General features: G+C 35.9%; 2 protein-coding genes across 2 annotated transcripts in view; one reads left to right on the top strand and one right to left on the bottom strand.

The window, feature by feature from the left end:
* Window positions 1–1,794, bottom strand: part of LOC129278076 (DNA (cytosine-5)-methyltransferase PliMCI-like) — a 32,835-nt gene extending 31,041 nt beyond the window's left edge. Inside the window, exons 1-2 of the mRNA XM_064110534.1 lie at window positions 1,549–1,794; window positions 425–473 (exon numbers count right to left, since the gene is read on the bottom strand). Of these exons, the coding sequence (XP_063966604.1) occupies window positions 425–473; window positions 1,549–1,601 (102 nt within the window). The 5' untranslated portion in view covers window positions 1,602–1,794. The remainder of the gene's footprint in view (window positions 1–424; window positions 474–1,548) is intronic.
* Window positions 1,795–2,096: 302 nt separating this feature from the next.
* Window positions 2,097–14,468, top strand: part of LOC129278075 (FIGNL1-interacting regulator of recombination and mitosis-like) — a 26,556-nt gene continuing 14,184 nt past the window's right edge. Inside the window, exons 1-15 of the mRNA XM_054914290.2 lie at window positions 2,097–2,376; window positions 3,231–3,360; window positions 4,498–4,599; window positions 5,088–5,231; window positions 5,821–5,974; window positions 6,418–6,545; window positions 7,254–7,504; window positions 8,242–8,390; window positions 8,966–9,136; window positions 9,610–9,838; window positions 10,411–10,555; window positions 11,101–11,286; window positions 11,793–12,002; window positions 12,648–12,761; window positions 13,823–13,930. Of these exons, the coding sequence (XP_054770265.2) occupies window positions 2,282–2,376; window positions 3,231–3,360; window positions 4,498–4,599; window positions 5,088–5,231; window positions 5,821–5,974; window positions 6,418–6,545; window positions 7,254–7,504; window positions 8,242–8,390; window positions 8,966–9,136; window positions 9,610–9,838; window positions 10,411–10,555; window positions 11,101–11,286; window positions 11,793–12,002; window positions 12,648–12,761; window positions 13,823–13,930 (2,316 nt within the window). The 5' untranslated portion in view covers window positions 2,097–2,281. The remainder of the gene's footprint in view (window positions 2,377–3,230; window positions 3,361–4,497; window positions 4,600–5,087; window positions 5,232–5,820; window positions 5,975–6,417; window positions 6,546–7,253; window positions 7,505–8,241; window positions 8,391–8,965; window positions 9,137–9,609; window positions 9,839–10,410; window positions 10,556–11,100; window positions 11,287–11,792; window positions 12,003–12,647; window positions 12,762–13,822; window positions 13,931–14,468) is intronic.

Below are 14,468 nucleotides of genomic sequence, written 5' to 3'. Positions count from 1 at the left end.
GTACGAAACGACCTCCAATTTCTGCTGAAGACCTTTTTTGGGGGGGAGGGGGGGTTGTCAACATTTCATTCAGCTTGATCCCTGTTTTAAAAAATCTTGCGTACGCTACTGTCCATGCTACACAGACAAAGAATATAAGATGCATCATGATATGAACACACTCTGTAATTTGCTGTCTTTAAATCATAATCAGCCAGCGAGAGATCTCCTCTTGAGGTAAATGTGGTACATATGATCAGGATAAAAAACAATTTCTGAATAAGTTTGTTTTCCTGACAAATTCCAGCAAAATAACACTTTGTAATGAATCCAGTAACCTCGTTTAACAATTTAGTGATATTATACCAATAGGGGCTATTCTTGACATGTTGTGGAAAAATCCTTTTTTCCCCTTTTAAGTTTTTTGGCTGTTGATTTTTCTCACCTTTTCTGTAATGAGGCCATCATTTAGATCTCCTTCAAGCTCTTGGACCCTAAAAGTGAAAACAAAGTTTACACACAAGAAATGTTGTTGGATTTTTTTCATGAAATTTTTCAGCAGATAATTTGGTCAGCCAGACTAAACTATGGCTCGGTGATTTCAGCAAAATCACAGTTTTGATTGACAGTAAAACTCTGTTCTTTGTCTGTTACTCCACGATAATGGCCTTGACGTCTTTAAGTTTAAGATTTTTTAATATTTTTTTTTTAGTTTACTGCAAGCAGTGCTGCATGCTGATGAGATGAATCAATCGATGCCCACCCCTAGGCACTAATTAAATTGATAATGAAATAGAATGTTGTGGATGTATGATTTTTTTTCCACTCAACTTATTATGACATATTATAGAGTATGAATCAGATGAATTTGATCATACAAACTTCAATCAAAAGTCTAACACAACTCGTCTTGAACTTGAAGACTTTATTTTCAACCAATGCAATAAAATTAGATAGATGTGTGGAACAGTCTCCCAGAAGAAGTAGTTACTAGATACTGCTTGTTCAGTGATTGCATTTAAGAATAGACTGGATAAGCATTGGGAGATTGCCTATGATTTTGATTGATTTTTTATTCTCGTGTTTTTCATGGAATTTTTTGCTGTCTACGATACCCCTGCCACCCCTCCCTGCCAACATAAGTAGTGCATCTAATTTTGTCTGCAGGAGAGCAGCAAAAGACATTCTACTTTGATCGATGAACAGGCTTAGTCCTACAACAAAGTACAACATCGATGGAGTAAACTAAAGTCTAAACTAGTATTAAACTAAAGTAAACTAAATTAAAAATGAATAGGGCCTAGGGGGTCTAACTTTGTTAGATCTGGGACTTGTACTTCATTTATTTTTTTTAATGTTTTTACATTTATCTTTCTGCAATGGTACACTTGACAAAAATCACAAACTAGTCACCACAGACACTCTCAATCTCACTCAATTACATTGCTTGCATAAGCACATTCACCGACTTCATTTCCCTATTTCCATTTTGCATTGGCATTTCATTGCCATGACCATCGACCATTGCATATCATTCATTGATTAATTGCCATCACCATTGCAACTCACCTGTCTCTCACGGAATGTGGGATGACTCGATCGCATAAAGTTTTTGAAGGCATCTTGCTTTCTTATGAGTGAACACTGATGTGACGATCAAATTCAGACAAAATAAGCTAACATCTCAGTCTCTAATCCGTGCAAATTTTGCAACAGCCTGTTCTAATCTCAATCACAACTGCGTGATCTTTCTTGCAGCAATGCAGTACACACATGTGAATTGTTTACATCTGTTCAGTCAAATTGAAGTCGCGCGGAATATTTTTGGCGCGAAACAGACGAGACCATTTAATGAAGGGGAATTTCGATTAAGATAGAATCGAACCAATATTAAATTGGAGTAAAATGTCATTTGAATTACATCATAATAATCAAATAATATATTTAAGTATAATTTTGAGTCACTATTATTAAAAAAATATGATTCATTTGAGATTATAACCTTAATAAATTTAATGACCCCTTATGAGGTTTTGGTACAATCTAATATAACCCGGAAATCGTAGCCCACTTTTTATCGGCCCAGCGCCTTCGAGCTTCGTGCATGCATATGCATGTACGTCGCTCGCGGGGAATTTGACTGCAGCCAGCATTGCACCAATCCTGATGATGCAGACTGGTGGGGTGTAGATCTACGCCGAGCCAGCCCGGTTGACAGCATTTCATCACCGTTCCACCACCTGTACGTTGGCTCAATTCCTGTCTGATTTCGTTTCACCTTGTTCGTTTTGATTTTGATACAATGTCACAGGAATCAAGTACTGGTATTGATGACATTTCATCGTGGAGCCAGGAAACTTGTAGACTGAAACTCAATGAAACACTGCCATTGCTGATAATATCCTTTTTTTGCATTCGAAATATTGAATTGAAACTGAAACTAAGTAACCAAGTACTGCAAGTCCAATGACAACAGACAAGTGTTTTGATTTTTTCTAATTGATAAAATTATAAAAACATAACTTGTTGTTACTTTTATTTTAGTCTAGATCGATGCATTATTGGCATTGTAAAGAAATGGCCTTGATCGACCTTACATTTGTAACAACAAGCATGCTAAGAAAAATTATTAAAAAGAAAGTTTGTTTCTGATCATGCTAATTTTAGCTTCATTCTGACTGTGATTTTGTCTTGACTTCCTGCAAAAAAAAAAGAGACGGTTCCAACGTTAGATCATGAAAATCAAGTCCGACAAATGAGTGAGATGAATGTCTGACAGTCTGTCTGTGGTCGGGGAGGGAAAAACTCGGACCTGGGGAATACTCGGCCTCGCCTCTAAAACGGCCGAGTTGTCCCACCTGTTTTATGATTTTTTTCTTTATGAATTTTTGTCCATTATGAAAGTTCTTGAAACAATTTTTAAGGATAATATAGTCTAGTGTTAATTCTTCACTTTCTATAAATATAACAAAAAAGAGTTATTTCATGCGCTTTTCCCACAGCTTGCGATTCCCTTAAATGTGCATGAGTTTATTAGCCCTGCTCATCAACTGACTACATTTCGTGATGATATGATACGATCATCATTACATTTCCATGTGGGCGGGGTCTGGTTTGACTGCAAAATGGAATGACAGGAAAAGAAGAAAATTGATACTGAGATAGAAAGGGGAGTTGGAGATTGATAAAGTCTTACAGTTTTTACAGTATAAAGAGAGAGGAAGTGATCAATGACCTTAACATTATTTCTAAGCTCAGTATTGCAACGGAGCTTCAGAGACAAAGAAAGTGAGCATCTTAAAGACAATGGTCGTCTCGCTGTTACCAGTCCTTGGTGAAGATGAAAGGGAGAGAGAATTCTCAGCACCTGTCATGTCACAGGTAAATAAATCAGTTCATTTACATTTGAATTTTATGAATTCTCGTAGATCTAAGTGATATGGAGAAGGGAAAACTTATAAGGGGGCTTGAAGCAAACTGCCCCTGATGTGCACCCAAACACCTTGAAAAACAAAAAAAAAAGCCAAAAGGGCTAAAAAGGTCCAATTAAAACTGGCCTGGTGAGATCAAAAGAAGCCCTTAAAAAATGAATAAGTTTATAATAATAAAATAGAATAAAAAATAAGAATAACAAAAAGTTAAAGAAGATAAATATAATGAATTTAAAAAAAACCTGATCAGAGGACTATTTAGTTTCCTTTGGCTTGTGAATGCTGTCATTAACGAGATGGAGTCCAAAGGCCTCTTCACTGAGGTGCAACAGTGCCCAGTAATAAATCTCAGGAAAATCAGTGGAATATGAAGTGACAAAGGCAATTTAAAGAAACCTGTTTCTGTCAGTACAAGAACAAATTGTTCAGAGTTTCATAGACAAACTCATACATCATGCGACATGAATTGTAAATTATTAAAATCATGACAAACAATATGGTAAGCATTGATATCATGAATCATTACTTTTTGGGGGGGTAAATTGTAAATGTATATGGCATGTAATTGTTTGCGGGGTGATTTGTCTTCACCTTTTTTTAATAGTACTAAATGAAAATGCTGCTGGGGAGCATTTTATGATAAGATGTGTCACATTCTTAACGAACAGTTACCATAGTTACATTGCTTTTTAGAACCAATCAAAATAAAGGAAAGTTATCAGGTCTGACTAGTTGACGCACAAAAAATCATGATGAAATTCCCCCCTCCCCCTTGTAATTTCAACAGTACACCAACTGATACACCTGGCTGTAATACAAATAAATATAACAAGGACTAGCTCTTAACAGATGATCTGAAAAGCATTTAATCAGGAGCTCACCTGACCCGTGGAAGACACTGAAAAAAATAATAGGTGGACAAGGGATGTTTTAAAGTGCCTTCATAATGTTTTGATTATTAGTGAATCTCTTAGTCCTTGGATATCTTTTATCATATTACTCAGTGATTATTAATCAGGCATATGAATTCAGAATACTATTAAAAGCACCTCCAGCTGATATTGTAGTTTCTCTCTTCTAATTGCAGACAAGAGTATTGTTCAGCAGTATATGTAGCTCAATAATTACAGCTCTACAGGAATCAGATTCATCACAGGATCTCAGCCATTCCCTGCTCCACAGTTTACAGGTTGGTTAATCAACTTTTTCACCATTCTATTATTCAAAGGGGAAGCTTAAGCGAAATCCAGTTGGTTTTAATTAAAAAAAAACTGAAAGAAATAGGTTCATGAAGGTTTGGTGAAATCTATCAAAGAATGACAAGATACTTACGGAGTTTAAGATATTGAGATTTTATGACATCATGTGAGTAGCTTAGACATTGTATGAATTCCATAAAGTGCCTTTTTCTCAGAAAATCATAAGTTTTATTTTGTGCATTCAATTAACCATCGGACATTATCTTGGAAATTGTGTTTGAAAAAGATTTTTGTTTCAGTTTTCAGTGGAATTAAAGTCATCTTTATGCAATTTTTCTATATAAAAATTATTTGTAAATATTTATTTCCACATAAAAACAAATTATATTATTTATTATTATTATTATGATTATTATTTATATTATTATAAAGTCATAATAAGTTTGTTAATTAATATTTCATCCTTTCTGTCTCGCAGTTGTTGGTAGAGGTGATCAGTATTCTTGAGATGGTGGTTCAGCAGTTGATGCCTTCTAAAGGAGATATGGTTTCCATGACAACCATAGAATCATTGCCCTGTAATGTTCTATCAGTTATACAAAGGTCATTCAGTCATTGCAAGGTAAAAGCTTTTTATTCTTTGATCAGACGTGTTTGGGTCTGTGTTGATGTTTTTGGTTGCTTTTCATTACCTGTCAGAATCTGGATCCTTTTTCTTGAATTTTTTTAAGGCATTGATAAGAAGTTGAAAAATATTAGCCATGGGATGATTGACCTAAAACCAATGTAAGTTGTCCAATATTGTCTAAATTCCATGAAAATATGTAATTGGGTGACTTTTTAGTAAAATAATTCAAATTTTACAAATCAATTGTCAGAAGCTACGTAACACTCCAGAGATTATTGTGGGCTGCCTCCCGCAATTGAACCTTTAGTAGGAATGGAAGTCTCATTGGTCCTTTACACAAGTAAATTTGTACAAGACCCACATCAAGACTCGGTTATTGAAATATACATATTTTAGCCATTTCTGAACCAACTTTGTTCAACAAGTGTTGCCTGTATTTGATATTTTGGATGTACTCAATTTCATTCAACCCAGATAATGAAGATAACAATCCAAAGCCCCAACTCTCACTTCCAAACAATAACTTGATAAACATACAAGCCAAACTCTACTGAAATTGTGCTATTTCAATTTTATTTTGTAGGATAGTCACACGGTTTATGGAGATCACTTCCCGGCTGTTTCCGAACAACTCTCCACCCTCTTCAAGAGAGCTTACAGTCTTCAGAAAGCCTTGATGATGCTACTTGAAGCTGTCTCTGATTCAACAGATAGCAGCACTGAAAGTCTATCAAATGGTAAGGTTTTAGAAGAAAGAGAGAGAGAGAGTCTGATAAACAGACAGAGAGAGACTAACAGGTTAATCAAATGTAGGTGTGGGTTTGCTTTTGATGTTAATTTGTAACATTCCAGATATTTGCAATTAATAGAATTTTTGTATATTATTTCATACCAATTACAGATATTATTAGTGTAAAAAGTTTATTATTAGCCATGCCATGGCATGTTTTCCTTCAGCAAGAAATTATCCTCATTGTGCTGCACTTGACCCAGGTGAGGAGAATGGGTACCCAGCAGGATCAATTAATTGAATTCACTGAGCACTGAACAAAAAGTGCTATCCAGATATTATCATTAGTGTATCACCAAGAGTTTAGATTTACATTTTTTTCATTGGGTTATACGTTCTCGGGGAAAGTGTCAGAATTCATCAATACTCGTTCTCATTTTTTCTCTCTAGTCTGTGATGGTTTCCATGATCTGTGTAGGATCATTAGCGGCATGGACACCACGCTCCTAGTGAGTACCTGGAGGTTTCTAGTCAAGCTTGTCATCAAACACAAGGATTCAATCCAACAATCATTTCAGGTAAGATAATCTATCCTCTTCCTCATTCCGACCTTGCAGTAAGTTTTTTCTTCTTTTGAAAAATCACCATAGAACCATTGTCAGTAATATGGGAAGATTGAGGGCAGCAAAGCAGTTTAGGCAGGCACACATTGTAAGCACCTTCTGCACCTTGCACACAATTTCATTTTGATTAGGTTCAATTTTTTACAGAGATTATCGAATGAGCATCACTATTATAATGTCCTTTTCATCACATCTGGCAGGAAGAGAAAATGCTAAATCTTTTAAGCTCTCGCAGATTTATCCCCTTAAACAATACCATTATTACCATTTTAACTTATTCACAGCAGAATGCTTTTATTTCTATAGACTTTGTGCAAAGACCAACTGGTCAAGTTGGCATCAATTTATCTAGCATGCCTGAGAAATGACACTGTCCTTCCAAGTTGTTCAGGATTCATGTTGCTCCCATATTCCAACCATTAATACGGAATATATTTAATTGCTCCAATAGCAAATGATGGACACATGTAAATGAAAATATATGCTTTATCAAATGATAGCGGATGATAAGTTACACACTGCTCCTGGTTGAGAGATCTTGGCAGTTCTGTGATGATCGGCTTTAGACTTTGTAGTCATGAACTCCTCTGATATTATGTCTTTTCAAACCTTCTGGCATGGTGTTTACAAGCTTCCTTGTCTTTGTGAATGATCTCCTTACAGACACCGCCATTGGTCCAGACCCTATGTAATGAGGTGGAATCCCATTACTGCCACGCCCTGGACCTCGCCCCTCGGCCCTCTGGTCTGGAGGTCCAGGGCTCCCAAGGGACGGATGAGAAGGCTTTCGCCAGGACTCTGAAGGTTTGCAGTCTCTGCTTCAAGATGCTTCATCACTTGATCAAGGAATTTCCTGAGGAGTGTGTGGAGGAATGTGGTCCACAAGTAGTCCAGGTCCTGCTGGTCTTACAAAGGTATGTGATAGCACTGGCGGATCCAGGGGGGGGGCAAAGCCGGCCCGTGCCCCCCCCCCCCCCCTTTGAGAGACAATTAACATATGTAATGTAAAAATGCCGTTAAAATAGAAGTATGCTCCCCCTCAAATTATTCCTCGGAAAATGTGCCCCCCCCCCCCTTTGGAAAATCCTGGATCCGCCCCTGTGTGATAGTCATTTTTTCTCACTAGACTTCTCAAATGATGGCTTGTAACATATGGATAATCCAAAGAAAACAGATAATATTGATAGAAGAGAATGGACCATTATAGTCCAGGTGCCAATTTTATAGAGATTTTCATCTATTGTAACTTTGCCATTCAATTATTTTAATTAATTTGGAAACCTTAATTGTGATTGGCTACTGAGCCCTGTTACCATGGTAGTTACCATAATGGCAAGTTTCAATATGAAAATGGACTCTAGTCATACTGGTTCACTGTGATTTTATATACAGCTATGTATCATTTTACTCTTGACTGCCAAAAGGGATTGGAATTGAAAGGAAATCATAATAATTTTTGGTGCCAATTCCTGGAGAGTGTTTTATATTGGCTAAAAAAATAAGGAAAATGCTGTTGTAAAAATTACAGGTAAAATCCTGTTTTCTCAGACTATCAATAATGATGACAAAAGTTTTATGAAGTAATTTGCCAATTTCTTATTATGGAAAGAAGATTATTTATCTTTATTAATATTTTTTCTTGTTCTTTTAGTGTGACCCCGCCGAGTCTCCAAGCCAAAGACATATCGGAAAAGGCTCTCAATGATCTTCAGAGATCAGTCCTTGTGGGCATTGAACCTCTGATTCAACTCTTTATCACCAGTAGGAGGTTCTGTGACTCACTTCTTGCTGTCAATCAAGGTAATCTCTATGTTATGATTCATTATAATGTCCATTTAATATGTAGTAAAACATCTGATGGCAACTTGACAGATGAATTGATAAATGTTTTACAAAACAGAATAGAACTACACATCTAATAAACAAGCAAAATTAGAAATAAATCATGTTTTTATGATTTGTATTTCTGCTTCTTTTGTGACTATCTTGTAGACATGTACAATGTTTGAATTCATTCCGTCATGACATATTGCTTAATTGATAAAAAAAAAAAACTGAAAAGGCAAAATGAGTTTATTGAGTAGAGCATTGACTGACAGTTAATATTCCACTATTAAAGTGGATATGACATTTCAGACAGTCTCAAAGCATCACACTTTAAATTTTACAGTATTCCAACTGCGCTTGCTCAGCTTATCAGACACGTTTAACATCCGTTTTTGATTGATGAGTTTTACAAAATTTCTGTTGAACAGTTGTAAAGAACTGAAGGTATTACACACATGACACTCCTCCATTGCTCTCTTAAGTGCATTTGTGCTATATTAATAGATTCAATTATCACCATTATTAATATTATTTAACTTCAAATGCAGAACGTAAACCTGACCAAAGTCTTGCCACTTTACTCACCCTGATCACCATCCTGAAGCTGTTGCCCACGGCAACGGATGATGCTCGCATCCTCTGGCTAGATCCAGTATTTATGCCTGAGGATGAACCGAGAGAAGATCTTGTTTCAGGGATATTCACAGCTATTAAGAATTGTAGGTATATCATTAATGGGCTGTTAATCCTGGGCCCCGTAACACAAAGAATAGCGATTAATCGCTGATTTGAAAGATGGTTCCACGTTAGTCTGTTGAGCAAAATGAGCATGCAAAGATGATCTTGATAGGCCATTTCATTTAGCAATTAATCGCTAACCTTTGTGTTACAGGGCCCTGGTATCTCAAATAATAAAATCAAGCATTTTCAGTAAATGGTCTGATCCTCTAAGTTTCTTAGAGAGCAAAACCTTCCATAGATAATACTGTTCATTGATCTGTATGCTTGTTTAGGGTTATGTATTAAAAAATGTAGCTGTCGGATGGAATATTGGTAATAAGATAATTTAACTCCTTGCCTGTGTTCATCAGTAGTCCCTATCATTAGCTTTTGGGAGTAAAAGAATCATTCAGCATGCTAAATGAGAAACCTGTCTTACCTTTACCAACTCTACATGTATTTCAACTTTCAGGTTACGTTGAGCTGCGTAAACCCGTTACTCTACCAGGGATCATGTGTAATGGTAAACCTCCAACTGATGTCTGTCTGTATGAATTCATTGTGACCCATCTCTGTGGTTTCGTTGCGTCCTTACCTGCGAGACTCTTCCTAAATGTGGAAAGATGCCTTCTGGAGAATGTCCTGGGTAGCGACTGGTCTTCTGTTACTGTTGCAGTTGATGTCTGGTGCTTCATGGCAAGGTAATATCATAAATCAATTAAATTTAGCTTATTACTAATTTGTGGTACATTGAAAAATGGATTAGCGGAAGGGGATCACCTGATATCATTTTTGACTTGCAGATTTGAATTATTTCATGAATGTATGATGAACTTTTTTTATTGACCATCTCTCCACAAACAATGTCTGATCTGTCATTTGTGTTGGCGGTTTTGTTGTGTATACAATCATTGATGCAACTATAATGTATTCAAAGTAATGTTGTGCATGAACAGTTGAGATATTCAGGTCACCACCTGGTTAGTTACTGCATACATTGTAATCTTACATGTTTAAGTTGAGCTATTGAATTGCACTATCGTGCTTGAGTGAAGCCACACCTAAATGTATAATATTGAATTAGACATTAAACTGGACTCAGAGAGTCAAGACTGAATCTCATTATATATGCTGTCAACATTGGCTCTTATGTTATTTCAACAACACTGCAGGTTTCCTTCTTACAAACAACTTATTTTTCACCAGAGTTGGCCTGTCATATGTGTAAGAACTAGTATAAAATAGCACACAATATGATTTGTCCCTCTATTAGATATGGTTCTGCAAATTTGTGCTTGCATCATGTTCGGTCAATGTGCGACCTCTTGACCTCACTGCCGACCAATCAGAGCAAGGCGTCCATCCACTTGACACTCCTCCTTGGTAGACTGATCCCACTCCTGGCACCAGATCATCAGGTGAGTTGTAATCGTTTTAAACAACCATGTAAAACTCTTTCATCAAAATTGAATACCCCTGGAGTTGTAAAGAGAGGAAGTTTTAAGTGAGACTGAATTCCATTTGGTTTATGATAATCTTGATGCATATAGAGCACCAAAGTGATTACATCACAATTTTTTTTTTTTGCATTTCAACATTTTCATACCATACACCAGCATCACCCACAACCCAAATTTGATGGAAATCGGTCCATGGGGGCCTCGGGTATGACCTCATGAATACATACTAAGCCCCATTGAAGTCAAATGTATAATGGCCTGACTGATAACATTTAGATCCAGGCCAATCATACATACATGTATCTTAGTTCCCATGTACTGATTCCCACCAAATTTGGACTTGTTCGAAGACTATATGATCAAAATGTTGCATTCTGGGAATTGAAGGATCTAAGGACTGTTTTATTATGTCAAGAGCTTATGCTGTTCGATTTGGCAATATCTTATTAGCCTCGAAGAATAGGTAATTAAAGTCAATTCTTATTTTGTAAATTTTTCTGCAGCTGGAGCTCCTTTCTTCCTATCCTGTAGAAAGGCATCCAGACCTGTGGTCTGGGTTTCCACTAGCCTCTTTACCAGACTCATGTAGAGATTCAGTATGTGAAGGAATCATCAAGAGCTGTACAAAGGTGCTAAGTGACTGGACAGAGTCTAAGCAGACAAGAGACGTTAGCTCAGCACAAAATATTGTTAGTGAAGATTTGGGGATTGTCTTTTTTCAAATTCAATCTTAGTTTGGTAATTTTATTCAGGATAAGGAGGCTTCTTTAGAGGCTCTTTACACAAGTTCTTGTTATAAAAAAATATTGTTTGGCTCAATGTTGTTTTAGTTTGGTGTTTTCTGATCTATTCCAGTGACCTTTTTCATACAAGAGTTACAACTGTTCAACTTTGCCATTGTGTTATAAGTAACAGGGCTCAGCAGCCAATCACAGTCTAGGTTTCCTTGGTAGTTACAATATCAAAGTTGCCATAATTGTAAGTCTTTTTGAAACAGGCCCGAGGCCTGGCAACTATCAAAATTTTCCAGGGACATACCTGGCACCATTTATGAAGAAGAGTAACTAGGAACTATTCCTCACTCGAAACAAAAATCATCTTTCTCCCTTTTTCAAATTTTGGAAAAAGATTATCCTTGGATTGAAAATCATTGCACGTCCAAAATTAACAAATCATATTATCTTTTCTCTTCTAGATAAAACATCTCTTACAAGTGCAGCAGTTGTTTGGGCAAAATGACATCAACCAGCGAATCACAGCCGACCTTACAAAACCTCTGGGTAAAGCTCTTGTATGTATGTGTTCTAGTCTTTCATTGGACAAGCTGTCTCCTACTGTATTAGGTTGCATTGTAGATATATCAGCTCATACCCTGGAGCATGTAACATCTGGACACATTCTACAGGTTAGTACTATTTATTTACAACTCTAAAATAATTTCATCTGGTGGTATTCTTACAGCAGTGGTATATGTAACCCAAGGCTAACATAGACCACACTTTCTTGCCCCCATTTTATAAACAGTTGCTATGATGGCAACTCTTGCTGGAATGTCAACTTTCTTTGGAAGTACCAACTAGGAAGCAGAATTTTCACTGTTGTTTTGGTAGTTGACATTCCAGCAAGAGTTGCTATCATAGCGACTTTTATGAAATGGGGGCCCAGGAGTTCAATTTGCAACCTCATTTATCTGAACAAATTGTTTTAATCATTGGTGAAACGTTCTAAAAATAATTTTGTTATGAAAACAGAGGAATATGATAAAATGGGTGCAATTTGCCGGCATAGGGACCTGTTTCATAAAAACATGCTTTAATAACAAGTGCACACTTTATGTAACATTGTTTACAATCAGCCAATCAAATCAAAGGATTTCAGTAGCTTTAAATTGTTATTGCAAATTTGTTTTTATACCAAATCTTATAAAACAGAGCCCTAGGAGAGTTTTTTTTTTGGGGGGGGAGGGGGAATTCAAACATGTATTCATCATGAGGTGATATAAATATTCATTATCCTATCACAATATCCAATATTTTCTTCTTTGGTGCAGGTGCTGAAGACGGCAAGTTCCTCAATCGAGTCAGGTTCACCTTTGACCTTGCAGTTATCTTGCATTAACTTTCTTCGTAGATTAGCCAAGAGAACTATACCCACCTGTCCAGAGGTAAAAGACTTTAACAAAAGGAAGGGAATTTATCATCCTTCATAATTTTTAGAGCATGCAATAAGTTAAAGTGAACATAAACTTATGAATAAGGAAGATATATTTTTCTTTACTGCTTCATTAAGTTTGATGTGAAGCTCTAGGTAGTTTACAGAACTGATTCCCTTTAAATATTTTATTCCATATATTGGTAACTTTCATATCTGTATATTTAATATTTGCAGTGATGTTTTAAAGTACGACATTGCACTGTTTCTGTTGATAATGCAACAATAGTAAAAATTAAGAAATAAAGAAATAGCTACTGAGTACACCCTATATGTGCAAAATGTTGCTCTGATATTGTCTCATCAACAAGATCAGTGGACCATATTTTGAATAACAGTTAGATATGAAATATTTCCTTACTGGCATTCAAGTGTGATGTCGAACTAAACAAGTTGATGATATCAGTTGTTGATTTATCATAATTTTTGCTGCTCAAACAATTCAAACCGTACAATTGCTCTCCTGATCATTTATGCGTACATGCATTACGTCTTTACGTCCAGTATTAGTTATATGGATGATCCATAAGTTAGTATCAGTATAAATCTTGTTTTAAACTTATTTCTTAGCAATTTTATAATAGTCAGTACTTGTTGCTAGTATACTTTCCAGTGAGTAGAGATAGTGTTTGCAATTGAAAAAGGCAAGTCATAATCCGCTGACCAGCGTATTGGTATTTGCTCTAGCGACAATTGCTCTGCTATAAATTCTACAAATTAATCAAATGGCTAACTTCAACCCTGGATGTGACAATATACCCTACCCTAAACCTAACTTCACCTCACATAACACCTTATTGCAATCCTAACCATACATCTTAGATGAAATAAAGCCCAAAGCAATTGTCGCAGGAGCAAATGTCATGTCACCAGCGATATATCTGTAAATTGCTAGGATAGGTCATTTTGATAAGTGCTATAAGGCTTAAGCAAAATGTTGTCACTATTATCGGAATTTTGCCCAAATAGACCTGATTTTATTTATCTTTTCCCTTTTTTTTTTATGTTTGCCAGCAATCACAAATCCTTGAGCACATTCCTATCCTATTTGGCAAAGTTTTGTCAGATTCCAACTTCATCGTCCGTCAACATGCTTTAGAAGCGTTCAGTTCATTTGCAGAGGTAAGTTAAACAAAAATATTTCATATCAGATGAGTGCGATACAAAACTAAGTGTGATAAAACAATGTAGTCTAAGAGTAGGGTTGGCTTTTTTTTTTTCTTAGATTAAAAAAAATCAAATTTTCAAAAATTTGAATAAGATTTTTCTTTCTTAAATCAGATAAAAAAAATTTAATTTGTTTAAAAAACCAAAGTGCAATCACCAAAAATATAAACCTGACCAAGAGCAAAGCCTGTGTGCTTGAAACGTCAAGAATAACGGTTCTTTTACTGTTAACAGCAGCAAAAAGAACAGTTCATTTCAGGACTAACTTATATGGTCAAAGCTCTTATTAGTTAATGTTAGTCTTTCAAATTGATTACAAATCTCATTTAAATGCTACAGTCTGCTGGGGTCTCTTTTATAGATCTATCATTAAATCCTTCCCTGCACTTAGGATTTTCATTTCATAAAAAAACATTTCTTTGATTACTAAATTCTAACATGTGGCCTGTGTTATTTTATATGTCCTAGGGAAGTGAGTTAGACCCAGGAAGGC

Source organism: Lytechinus pictus, chromosome 15 (genome assembly GCF_037042905.1).
Source record: "Lytechinus pictus isolate F3 Inbred chromosome 15, Lp3.0, whole genome shotgun sequence".
Classification (NCBI taxonomy): domain Eukaryota; kingdom Metazoa; phylum Echinodermata; class Echinoidea; order Temnopleuroida; family Toxopneustidae; genus Lytechinus; species Lytechinus pictus.
This window is presented reverse-complemented; position numbering and strand designations above follow the sequence as displayed.